General features: G+C 36.7%; 1 protein-coding gene across 1 annotated transcript in view; it reads left to right on the top strand.

The window, feature by feature from the left end:
- The window catches only part of LOC101830367 (charged multivesicular body protein 1b-2), a 45,871-nt gene that overhangs the window by 4,913 nt on the left and 28,453 nt on the right, over positions 1–12,505 (top strand). Inside the window, exon 2 of the mRNA XM_005082997.4 lies at positions 4,040–4,137. Coding sequence (XP_005083054.1) covers positions 4,040–4,137 — 98 coding nt within the window. The remainder of the gene's footprint in view (positions 1–4,039; positions 4,138–12,505) is intronic.

Here is a 12,505-nt window from a genome sequence, read left to right as displayed (position 1 = left end):
GAATTTTGGATCTTTATGGCCCTCCTTTGTATTTTTACTTAAGTTTTCCTTAATCAAATGTAAATAAAAAGGGTAGATTTACCTTTTTAAAACGTTAACCTGTCTCTAGATTCCATCATGATTATGAAGCAAATATAATATATTGCCCATCTATAATGATTGCCAATATTGTGTTTCATAGTTTTGAATCTTTGCTGATGAGTGAATCTGGTCTTTAATTAAAGTCTTGTTTCAAGAATAAAATGTATTCTTTCCTTTTCCTAGTCCTTCAGGAAGTTGCTGCATGGTAAGAATTGCTATTTTCTTAAATATTTGGCAAAATCCTCCAATAATGCCATCACCTCTGTTCTTGTGACATCGATTTAAGTGTGAAAATATTCTAAAGCTTTACATCAGAAATTCTGAATTATTGAGACTTAATTCATTTCTTCATTGATCTAGTATTATCTATTTTATGAAGTATCTTTTTAGTTATGTTCCTTTTGCTTATTCTATTTATGCCTCCCCTTTTTGCTTGATTAGTTACTACACAGCAAATGTCAGATTTTACAGAGAAATTAGCTTTGGACATTTTTATCATTTTATATTTTTGTTTTCCCCTGTTTGATTCTTTTTTGCCCTCTTATGCTCTTTAGGAGCTTATTATATCTTTTTCCTGATTTTATGTGGGGAACGTTTACATCATTAATTTTCAGTGTTCCTTTGTGGCAGAGAGTCCCAATAAACTATATTTCCTAAGTCATGTTCCAGTCATTTTGCTGTTACTCAATACTAAAAATAAAAGACAATTTTCCTTTTTAGTTATAGGTAGATAGCTATTGAAATTTCAAACACAACTTTTTTTGTTTGGTTTTTCGAGATAGGATTTTTTCTGGGAAACCCTCCTGGTTGTCCTGGAACTCACTCTGTAGACCAAGCTAGCCCCAAACTCACAGAGATCCACCTGCCTCTGCCTCGGGAGTACTGAGATTAAAGGTGTGTTCTACTGCTACCCAGCCAAACACAACTTTTTAAATTTTTTGGTTTTAGCTTTAGATTCTAGCAGAAAAGCATGAAGAAAGCAAATGATGAGCCTTGTTTCTTAATTCCTAATACTTTACTGACTTTATGTTGTTATAATTGATACTAATAAATTCATGGCTCATTTTAGAATAGTGTTTTTTCTGTCTTTTGCCATCTTATCGTTCAACAACGTCTTTGCCTTTTAAACTCAAGTCTATAATTGGCTTCATTATTTTTTAATCTATCATGATATTTTGAGAAAGTTTCTTTTTCTTGAATTTTGTTTACTTTTCATTTATTATTTGTGTGTGCATTACAGTACACATGTAGAGGTCCGTAGTCAGTGTTTGGGAGTCAGTTCTCTCCATCTACCTTAGAGAGACAAGGTCTTACTGTTTCTGCTGCACTGTGTATTCCAGCCTAGCTGGCCCAAGAACTTCTGGCCAATTCTCTAGTCTTTTCTTCCCATCTCTCAGCAAGAGAGTTTTGGGATTATAGATGCATACCACCCCATGCAGCTTTTTAAGGTAGGCTCTGGGAATGGAACTCTTTTTTTTTAATATGGGTTAGTCTGGGGATAAAACTCAGGTCATCAGGCTTGTTAGGCAAGCACTTTTCCCACTGAGCGATCTGGCCAGCTCACATTTGGGGAAAGTTTCTACTCAAGGTATAATTTGTTTGGCCTTTTATCTCTAGATTCATTACCCTTTTGCTGCTTTCCTTGAGTCTGTAGATGTTTCACACCATTTTCCCCATTATTACTTTGGAAGTTACCTACTATTTCTTTAACAATACCCTTGAGATTTTAACATGCATAGTTAGTGTTAAATTTAATGAATGATAATTTACTTGTGAATGGTACAAAGGTTTTAACATATTCAACTCACCCCATCCTTTGTCTTTGGTATTTTCATCATCTGTTTATGTTCTGCATTTTTAAACTTAAAATTGGACATCTCAATTCTCTAACCAGCATTTCCTGGATATAATTCTGTGCTCATCAAACCTTTTGTTAGATTTGCTTTAGTCTCTTGAGAAGCTAAGTTAATTATTGAAACATTCTGTATTTGCAAATTTGCCTGCATGGTAAATTGTGGGAAACCAGCATAAATGATGTTTTTATTCCACAACCTGCCTAGATTAGTAAACATTAGAACTCCCCCGATGTTCCTATTTCCTACTTAGGAAAGGTAATGAATGTTTGTGCTGTAAGCAAGTATCTTCTCTTCTTTTTTTACCATCACGTTTTCTGTATTTGTGTGCCTTCTGTTTGTAATTCTTCTATTTAAACTAGTCCCCAACTATAGACCGTGGTGTGCTGATTAGTGGTTTTAGTATGCAAAGGCTGTGATGTGCCTTGTAGGTAAGATTTTTATATTAGGTAAGTTTTCAGTCATGAATTATAGTATTCTTAGCTAAGAATTTGATATTAATGAATCAACAATATGTTTTAACCAGGAGTTATTAAAACAGAAATGCACATAAAATAAAGTTAAATATACATCAGTTGATGAAAGTGTAACACGTAGGAACCAAACCCTAGATTCTCTATAGAAGCAATACTTTAGTGTTACCTATTGGTATTTATGGCAGTTTGATAGACTATTACCACTTCGAATAGTATATGATCATAAATCCTTTGATAATTACTGCAGAGTTTTGTTTGAAAATTCTGCTCTGTTTGGCCATATCATTTGTAAAATTGAACTTTTACTGTGGCTCTTTTAAGGTTATCTTAATCTTTTTGATGTTTGGAAGTTTACTATGATGCACCTAGATGTGAATTATATTTATTTGGCTGTTTGGAATTTTTATGCCACTTAACTATTTTATTGTGCTCATCAGTTACAGGATATTCACAATTCTCATTTTAAATACGGTCTTTCACACACTGATTTTTTACCTAAGATTCCAGATTTTTAAAATTTTTTATTCTTATATTATTGTTATATGTGTATGAGTATTTTACCTGCATGTATACTGTATCCTGTATACATGCCTCTTGTCTATGGAGCCCAAAGGAGGGCATTGAATCCCATGAAACTGGAGTTACAGACAGTTGTGAGTTCCCTTTTGGGTGTTGGGAATTGAACCTGGGTCTTCTGGAAGGGCCTGCAGTGTTTTTCACCACGCGATCTCTCTAGCCCAAATATTGCAGATAGTATAAGGCCATTTTAGTGTATTTCTCTTGCTGTTTATCTTCTCATTATAATTCAGATGTGTATTCCAGTTAGCTAATTTTCTTCTCGGTTTTCCTCAGGTTTGTGTTTTACTGTGCTGGCTGGTTTCATTGTCAAAGTGACACAAGCTAGTCATCTGGGAAGAGGGAACCTTGTAGGCAGCACCTGGAGGCATTTTCTTGATTAATGATTGATGTGGGAGGGTCCAGCCCACCTTTTGCAGTGCTATCCCTTGGCAGGATGCCCCAGGTGATAATAAGAAAGCAAGCTGAGCAAGCCTTGGGGAGCCAGCTAGAAAGCAGTGTCACAGCATGGTCTCTGCTTTGGTTCTGCCTCCCACATTCTTGCTGTGGTCTCTCAATAGGGGCTACTGGTAGTTTCCCAGAGCTTCCAGTAATGTTTCATGTAGTCGGCCACCTTGTCTCTGTGGCCTCCAGTTTGTGCCAGATGTTCAGTTGTTCCTTGCTCTTCATGACTTTGACACTGCCAGTCTATTTCAAGGGAGGTTGGTTGTTAGCAACAATGCAATACTGATGAGGATGTGTTCTCATGACATCATTTCAGAGAGTAAATAATACTGACATGCCTTATTACTGATGGCATTAAAATTGGTTAAATGCTGTCTACAAAGCAGCTCCAGAGTAGTTAATTTGTAATTAATATCATATCTTCTGGATTTGGGGTGAAAGAAAATGTAAAAGAAATAGTTTGTTCTCTTTCCTTAGATAATTTGTGATTAATTGACTTAGATCGTAATATTATCTGATCATTTTTGTAATGGTTTCAGCATCAAGTTTGTGGGTCTTTATGCTGGTAAAATGACTTTTTGACTAGTTAGCCTTAACCTATATTTTCAGAACACCTATTTAACTTGAAGTTTGCTGCAAAAGAACTTAATAGGAATGCCAAGAAATGTGATAAAGAAGAAAAAGCTGAAAAGGCCAAGATTAAAAAGGTAGAGTGCTCTTAATATTTTTACTTTCTTAATTCACAAAAGAAGTACAAATAGATATAGAAGGATAGTTAATTGTATAGTGTGTCTTAGGAGAAATCATTATCCTATGTAGTCGAAAATGCCTTCTTTACTATGGTTAAACTTTTGCTATTTATATGTGCAAATATAGCTTAACAAATGTATAACTCTTGTATTACTTGCAAATAAAACTGTCCTTAGCTAATTTCATTCTTCTTGAGTAGTTCATGTATAAAATAATATTCCTTTTATCTGATTTTCACATCTATACTTTCTAAACATTGCATATATAATTAGTGTGTATAGTGTTTTATGTTTCCTAGCAGGAGTCACAGGACACAGCAGGTATTTTCCCTTAGGGATATAGTAAAAAGGATGAAAAGCAGACTCAGCAAAGAAACCTCTAGGGTAGTCTTTGGGATCCAAGTTCACAGTCCCTAGTGTCCTTTCTCAGTGGAGTTACATTGGGAAAAGCTTAATTTCTTCAGCTAGTCATAACTCATGTGAAGCATTGCCTAACAGAGAAGCTCAGGACACAGGATTCTGGAGGTGTTATTAGTAATCAGTTATATTGAGACTTTTTTGCCTAGAATATGCCAGAATTCCAGATCTCTCAAAGGAAATTAGTTGTTTGACACAAAATACCACTGTTTGCACAAACAACTCAGGCATATTGAAACTTTTTTAACCCCTATATGTTCATTGTAAATACTGATGATTTCCACAGACATTTTCAAACAGGCGCATCATGTATTTTGACAGTATTCATGTCAAGCCTTCTTTTTATTTCCCCTCCAACTCCTGTTCATTACCCTCAGATAGTCTGGCTTCTACTTTCATGCCCTATGTGCAGTTTTGAATTGTGTATATAAGAACTAGGATCTGCAAATGAGTGCAAATAGGCTTATACGGAGTCTGATTTATTTCACTTATTATGATGCTGTTCAGTTGAATGCATATTTTTTATGAGACAGAATTTCTTTGTGTAGCCTTGGCTGTCCTGTAACTTATTCTGTAGATCAGGCTGAGCTGGAACTCAGAGTTCCCACATGCTGAGATTAAAGCTGACCACCACCACCTTGCTACACAATTTCATTCTCCTTTATCGCTAAATAAATCTGTTGGTGGATACCTAACCTGATTCAATAACTTGACAATTGTGAATACTAGTACAGTAAATGTGGGTTTGGACGTTACTGTGCTATGTGTTGATTTGGAGTCCTTTGAATATATCCACAGAGATGGAGTGACTGGTTCTTATGTGAGACACCTCCATGTTCATTTCCATAGTGACTCAAATAATTTGCATTCCTATCAGTATATAAGGGTTCCATTTTCTCCACATCCTCATTAGCATTTAATGATGTTTAGTTAGTGATAGCAATTCTGGGCAGCTAAGGTGAAATGTTAAACATCTTTTTAATTATCTGCACCTTTAAAAAAAGTTTTATCTCTTGAAACCTCTTTGTTCATTTTATTATGCCATTTATTGCTTAGATTATAAGGCATTTTTAGAAGTTCTGGATATTTTCCCTAAATCCAAGTTACTAAGGCTGGTACCAGGTTTAGAAATAAAACTTTTGAAGGATAATATCTTTAAGCATGCTATGGTAATAAGTTTTCATAACTATGTGTTTACATGATTTTCCTTTTATTGTTTGAGAAATCCTCCACTATCCCTTCCATTATTCCCTCTGAATTTCTTCTGCATTCTCTTTAAACCCACAAAATCTACTTGGTGATGCTCATATGTGCATAAGTGTAGGGCTCTCCTCTGGCACACAACCTCTTGGGCCACATCCCTGAAGAAAACTGACTTTTTACCAGAGGTCATCAGTTGTGTACAGCTCCTCCCCCAGAGATGGGACTTTGTGATCCCCTCCCCAATCATGACTGGGAGTTTTTCTTGCTTGATCTTGTGCAGGTGTTGTGCATGCTGTCAGTAGTGTCTGTGAGTTCCCTCTCACATCTAGACAATTCTGTTTCACTGTTCTCATCTACTACTTCAAGTTCTTCATCTTTCTGCCCACACTTTCACAGTGACCCTTGAGCCTTGGAGTGAGGGTGTGTGATACATCATTTTGGGCTGAGCACTTTGTGGTCTCTTATTCTTCACACTGACTGGTTGTGGTCTTTTTATTAATCATTACTTTAACTGTGTAAAGGTGTGTGACATTTGTTTATGCTGCATTTGTTTAACTAGGCGAAGATACGTTGCTGTTTCACCTTGCCTACTTAGGGCACCTGATTGGTCCAATAAAAATCAGAATGACCAATAGCTAGAGGACTATGTGTGGCTGAGGGGCAGAGAGAATAAGTAGGAGGAGGAATGTAGGCTCCAGAGAGAATGAGGGAGAAAGACAGTAAAATGCTTAAGGTCAGTCAACCGTCAGTCAGTCAGCCAGCCAGACATGGAATAGGACATATAGAATGAAAGAAAAGCAAAGGCCTTGAGACAAAACATAGACTTGGGTTTTCATGGGGAGGAATCTTCTTCCCTTTGGCTTTCTTTTGGGCCTCTTGCTTTGCTGGAGAAAAGAGGCCTTTTTAAAAAAAATAGTTAATATTTCATTTTGTAAGCCTGGCATAGTGGCCCATGCTTTTAATCCTGGCAGAGGCAGGCGAATCTCTGTGAGTTCAAGACCTGCCTCATCTACAGAGTTAGTTCCAGGACAGCCAGGTTTGTTACACAGAGAAAAGCTGTCTTGGAAAAAAAAAGATACCAATGTGTAAACATACTACCTTTTATTTATCCTTTCATTTTATGATAGGCATCTTGGCTGTTTCTAATTTCCGGAGATTATAATTCTTGCACTATGAGAGTCCTGTTCAAATAATCCTTTCCTGTATCTGTATATTCAAGTGTATTCCTACATTTTCCTCTAACAAATTCAAGTTACCTTTCTGGGATCACAGCACGGGTTGAGGTCACTACCTGGGGGATATTTATGAGGTTGAGACAATAAGAGTTCTTCAGGCTCCAGGCAGAGTTGGGTTACGTGTGGCTGTACTTCTGCCTTTAATGTTGTGTTATTTTAGGTATTCAGATACTTCCTTATTGGACAAATCTCATTCTTAAATTGAGTTACTTTTGTTCGCACGTTTTGTCCTTTCTTACTTGAGAGAATTAGAATGAAAATAGAGAAAGAGATAGAAACAATGTGGACTTTGATTTTAACATAAAGGGTGAGCATGAAGGAGAATGTGGAACATGAATAGACTCAAATTGCATGATATACTTGTTTGAACATATCTTGGGACCCATCATTATATATAATAAATATATGTCAATTACTGTCCCTAGACTCTTTGTGCAAACAGTGGTGTTTTGTGTCAAATTTTGTAATAGGATCATCCTTTTCTAAAAATACATGTTCAGTTCTAACAAGAAAAGAGAAACAGCCAATACATTTTTAATCAAGTATTTTTATATGCTGAGGATTTTAATAAGAATAAATTGTGATTTTTTTAAATTTATCAAGACCCAGGAAAGCACAACCATATTAATTGTGTAAAATATTCTACCTTCTTACATTTTATTTTCATGTACTTTCTAATCCTATAATCCCTCCTTAGTTTTCTATTCCTCATCCTTCCTTGTTTATATTCTGAGTCTGTTCCAACTCATTGTTTATATTTTTACAAGTAAAATGTATCAAAATAACTTTCCATGGAAATTTAAACATAGGTTGTTAGTACAAATCTGTATTCCAAAAGCATTTTGAATATATTAAAATGGAAACTTCTTTTTTTTCCATTTTTTGTTTTTATATGTGTGTAGGCACACATATTTGTGTGTGTGTGTGTGTGCGCACATGTATGTGGAAATACAAAATTGATGTCAGGAATCATCCTAGATCTCTCTTCTACTTTATTCATTAAGGTAGGGTCTTTCAGTCAAATACTGACATGAATGTGTATAGCAGAAGTCATCAAGCATACTGTGTGGTCTATACTTTTGATCCATCTTGCACTCTTTTAGTAAATGAAGTTTTATAGGAAATGTTAGATAAAAGAAACACCATAGTTGTTGGTTCACAAAAGAGGCTGACACATAGTTGCCCTTCAAAATTAGCTTTATTAAGAGTGAGGGCCTTGGAGCTATAGTCAGACCTTAAGGCAGGAGACCATGAGAATATGAACAGTACAGTACATTAAAAACAGAGTCTTGAAGGAAAAGAAAACTTTCCTTTAAAACCTACAGAGAAATTTCCTTTAAAGGGATGGTTGAATGTAGAAGAAAGGGTGCCTTTATGGACAGGATGATAGGTGGGGGCATGTTCAAAAAAGAGCTTTGAGAGAAATCCCCTAACAAATGGGGAGGTGTGAGCTCTAAAGGAATACCACTTGATTTAGCATTATTCTGGGATAGCCTACATTGTGAGAATATTGGAGGAGCCAGGTCCCAGGAGAACTATAAATTAAGTGTAAAGCAACCCACCAGAACCACAGAGGAACATCTCAACTCTCTGTCCCAGGGAGAGAGTTTTGGGGCTAGAGGTTATAGCCTGATTTCTTTAGACTATGAGAACTAGCCTCTTGTAGTGACCAGTATCATAAAGGGGCAGACATATGATCTAACAAGAACATGCAACCCTAATTCCTGCATATCTTTTGTGCTACAGCAAGAGTTGAGTGGTTGCTGGTAAGCTCATACTGTTACTGCACAGCTGGGATTCTTGCCCTAATGTGTATTCCCACACAAAACTAGAAACAGCAAGAAAGGTTAAGAGACCTTTTCACAAATCCAGAGGTCAGGGAAAGGATTGCATGCCTTGGAAAAGGGACTAAATTGGGTAAACTGAGTGAGAAAGGAATCAAGAACCAGTTATCATCAGTCTTTGTTAATGCTTTAGCTAGAATGGGCATGAAAATTATATCCTGCCTAGGATGACATGAGTGTTAGGTGTGAAAACTGCTTACTACTTGGACAAACTGAGGAAGAAACAATTAACTACATCTGTTACACTTGGTTGTAACTTTGTGCTCAATTAATGATTTATCTCTTGTCCAAAACTCATAATCAATGTTTGAAATAGGCAGTAGCAACCAGATTTAATACTGTGAGTTTACCTTTTAGTTTTCATTAGCTTTGCAACAGAAATGAGTAAATAATAGTATCTATTACTGTTGGTTTGCCTTTTAGTTTTGTGGCCAGTTTTTTGCTCTAAGCTGCTCTTTTGATTCATTTTTTAAAAATCTTCTATTCATTTTACATACCAATCATTCACAAAACAGTGATGAATAAGTTTTAAGGCTTGCCTATATGAAAGGGTTTTTGATTTGTTATTTACTAATTTATTTATTAGTTTAAAATTTAATGTTTCCTTACAGCGTTTTTATACATTTAAGTTTTGATTGACTCTCTTCCCCCTGCTCCTCCCTCATTTCCCATTCCACACCTCCTTCAAAGCCTCTTGTTATCTATTTCATGGACCCCTTTCTGTTTTCTGGCCTCTACACATACTTACCCCAACCAAAATACACAGAGTTAGCTATTAGAATCTAGAAAAATATAAGATGTTTATCTTTTTGAGCCTTAAAGCATTTTCCAGTTTTAATCACACTTTCAAGCACTTGAACATTTTTAGCTGAGAGGGAATGGGGAGGACACAGAAGTAGCTGGACAAAGGGAGAATATTATAAATATAGTATACATGTATGAAAATTTAAAAATAAATTGTGAAAAAAAAGCTTTCAGAAACAAAATAATACAGATGAAGGGGAAATTTTGAATTAACATTTTCTGCTCTTGTTCAAAATATGGATGGTGATTGTTAAGAAACAATGAGCTGCCTTTGCTAGGGAAGTAGTGATGGGAACAGAGGCAGAGTGAGGAATTGAAAAGCTGTTGAGGGACTAGAGAAATGGCTCAGAGGTTTAGAGCACTTGCTGTTTTTCAGAGGACCCAGCTTCAATTTCCAGCACATATAACTCAGCCTTATCATTAGGCTTAACTATTGCCTTTTCCTGGACAGATTTTTCCCCATATATTCGTAGGATTGGTTCCCTTTAGTCATTTAAGTGATTTCCCTAACTACCTAGCTGAAAGTACTTCAGTCCACCCTGTGTTCTCATTAGATCACCAAATTTATTTTCACTAAGGCACTTATTACATATGATATACACTTCACTTATTCTTTTGTGTCCTACTACCTGTAGGGAATAAATGTTTTAGCATTAGTACCTGATACACAATAGACATTCAGCTGTTAGTACCTGGAGGAGATAAAAATTGGCTTATGTATTCCTAGTTTTATTGTGACCCCCCATGCCTTTAGCTAATTATCTGCAATATCTGCAGTCTTTTTCTATTTATAAAACACTGTTCTGTCATGTGGATATATTATGATTTGCTCAATTATTCCTCCATATAAGGATATCTAGTTAATGGCTGTTTGGATGTTTTCTTTATTTGCAGTACTGGGGATTGAACTAGGGCCTTACACATGCTAGGCAAATATTCAACAATTGAGCTGTATCTCCAGTTCTAATTCTTTTGAGACATAGATACATGGTTTATTTATTTTGTTTTGGTTTGGTTTGGGATTTGTTGTTGTTGTTGTTGTTGGTTTTCATTTTTTTTTTGAGATAGGGTTTCTCTGTGTAACAGCCTTACCTGCCCTAGAACTAGCTCTGTATACCAAACTGGTCTTGAACTCACAGAGGTCCCCGTCCTAGCTCTGTATACCAAACTGGTCTTGAACTCACAGAGGTCCCCGTCCTTAACACTGGCATTAAAGACATATGCCACCACTGCCCAGCTCTTTTGATATTTTAAATACCCAATTCTTGCATATAAATGTTTGTGGAGTTCTCTGAGTGTATCCTTAAGATTTATTTTAGCAATAACAATGCTGCATGAGAGCATGCTTGATTCTTTTTACATCTTTCCAAATTATCAGATGTGAAAAGACTTAAGTGAATCACCATGATATGGCAGTGGGTTACAATATATTTCCTTAATCTCTTTATTCTACCTTTTACTTCAATGACTATATCATGCCATCTTTCTTTGTAAACTTCAGTTCCCCTTTCTCATTCTCAAATTTGACTGATATTCTTGCTTTCTAATTCATTTACAATATTTGATCACTATAGATAGCTGCCTCAGTTGCCATGGCCTGTCCTTTTCCTCCTTTAAAAATAGATGAACTGATCAAGACCCCCTGAATGGGGGTGTCAGTGAAGAGGCCTAGGGAATCTACTGAGCCTTGGGCAGTAGATCAGTACCCATCCCAAGTATACACACGGACTTTGGACTCCCATCCAACAATGTGAGGTGCACTCTCACCCTGAACTCTTGGGGAAGGGTCTAGGCCCTGCCCTATATGAAATGACAGACTATGGACACCCCCATGGAGGGCCTCACCCTCCCTGGGAGAATGAGGGGATAACGGGGGGGGAGGGATGGGGGGAGGGCACGGGAGGAGGGGAGGGAAAGGGAGAGGGACCTCGTACTGACTTGTGAAGCAACCTTGTTTCTTATCTAAATTTAAACTGGAAAATAAAAAATATTAATAAAAAAAAATAGATGAACTGACCATGGTTCTAAGAATTAAAGGGAGTCTGCTCCTCTTCTCTGCTAAGGCCTATTACAGGTATCATTACTGACATACCACTCCATTTTACATTATCACTTTTCTCCTGTGCGTCAACTAAAGCTTGAAATCTTTCAAAGCTCTTGTGTAAGAGCCTTTTCCGCCCTTTGATGCTCTTGTGCTTTATGGCTAGCGTTTGTGTGAGGGTTTTTGTGTGGGGGAGGGGGATGTTTTGTTCGTTTATTTTGGTTTTGGTACTAGACAAATAATTGACCACCAGGCTCTGTCCCCAGTACCTTTCTTGTTTTTTCTCCATTACTTGCAAACCCCTTTGAAATAGCCCCCTTGTTTTTGTTTACTCTAATCCCTCCTACTTAACTTTTTTGTTTTTTATTTTGTTCATTTACACTTAAACCTCTACCTGAATGGAAACCAAGAACACTTATTTGTACTGCTCAATCCAATCAGTTCTTTTATTTGTTTTTGCTTTTCAAGACAGGGTTTCTCTATGAAACAGTCCTGGCTGTCCTGGAACTCGCTTTGTAGACCAGGCTTGCCTCAATTTTACAGAGATCCACCTGCCTCTGCCTCCCGAGTGCTGGGAGTACGGGCATGCACCACCACTGCCCGGGTCTAGCCAGTTGTTAATCCACATTCTGTAAGAGTCATCCATAGTGTTTGTCAGGGTTCATTACTTCTTCCTTTAAAATTTCGTACTGTAGCTTTTAGAAAGCCACATCCACCACTGCCCACTCCAAGTCCATTTTGCTATTGATGTTTTCTTTTGTTATTTCCAAAGTAGGTTGACT

The sequence above is a fragment of the Mesocricetus auratus genome, unplaced genomic scaffold (genome assembly GCF_017639785.1).
Source record: "Mesocricetus auratus isolate SY011 unplaced genomic scaffold, BCM_Maur_2.0 Super-Scaffold_100003, whole genome shotgun sequence".
Lineage (NCBI taxonomy): Eukaryota > Metazoa > Chordata > Mammalia > Rodentia > Cricetidae > Mesocricetus > Mesocricetus auratus.
The sequence above is the reverse complement of the archived record's forward strand: the minus strand, read 5'-3'. Positions and strand labels throughout refer to the sequence as shown.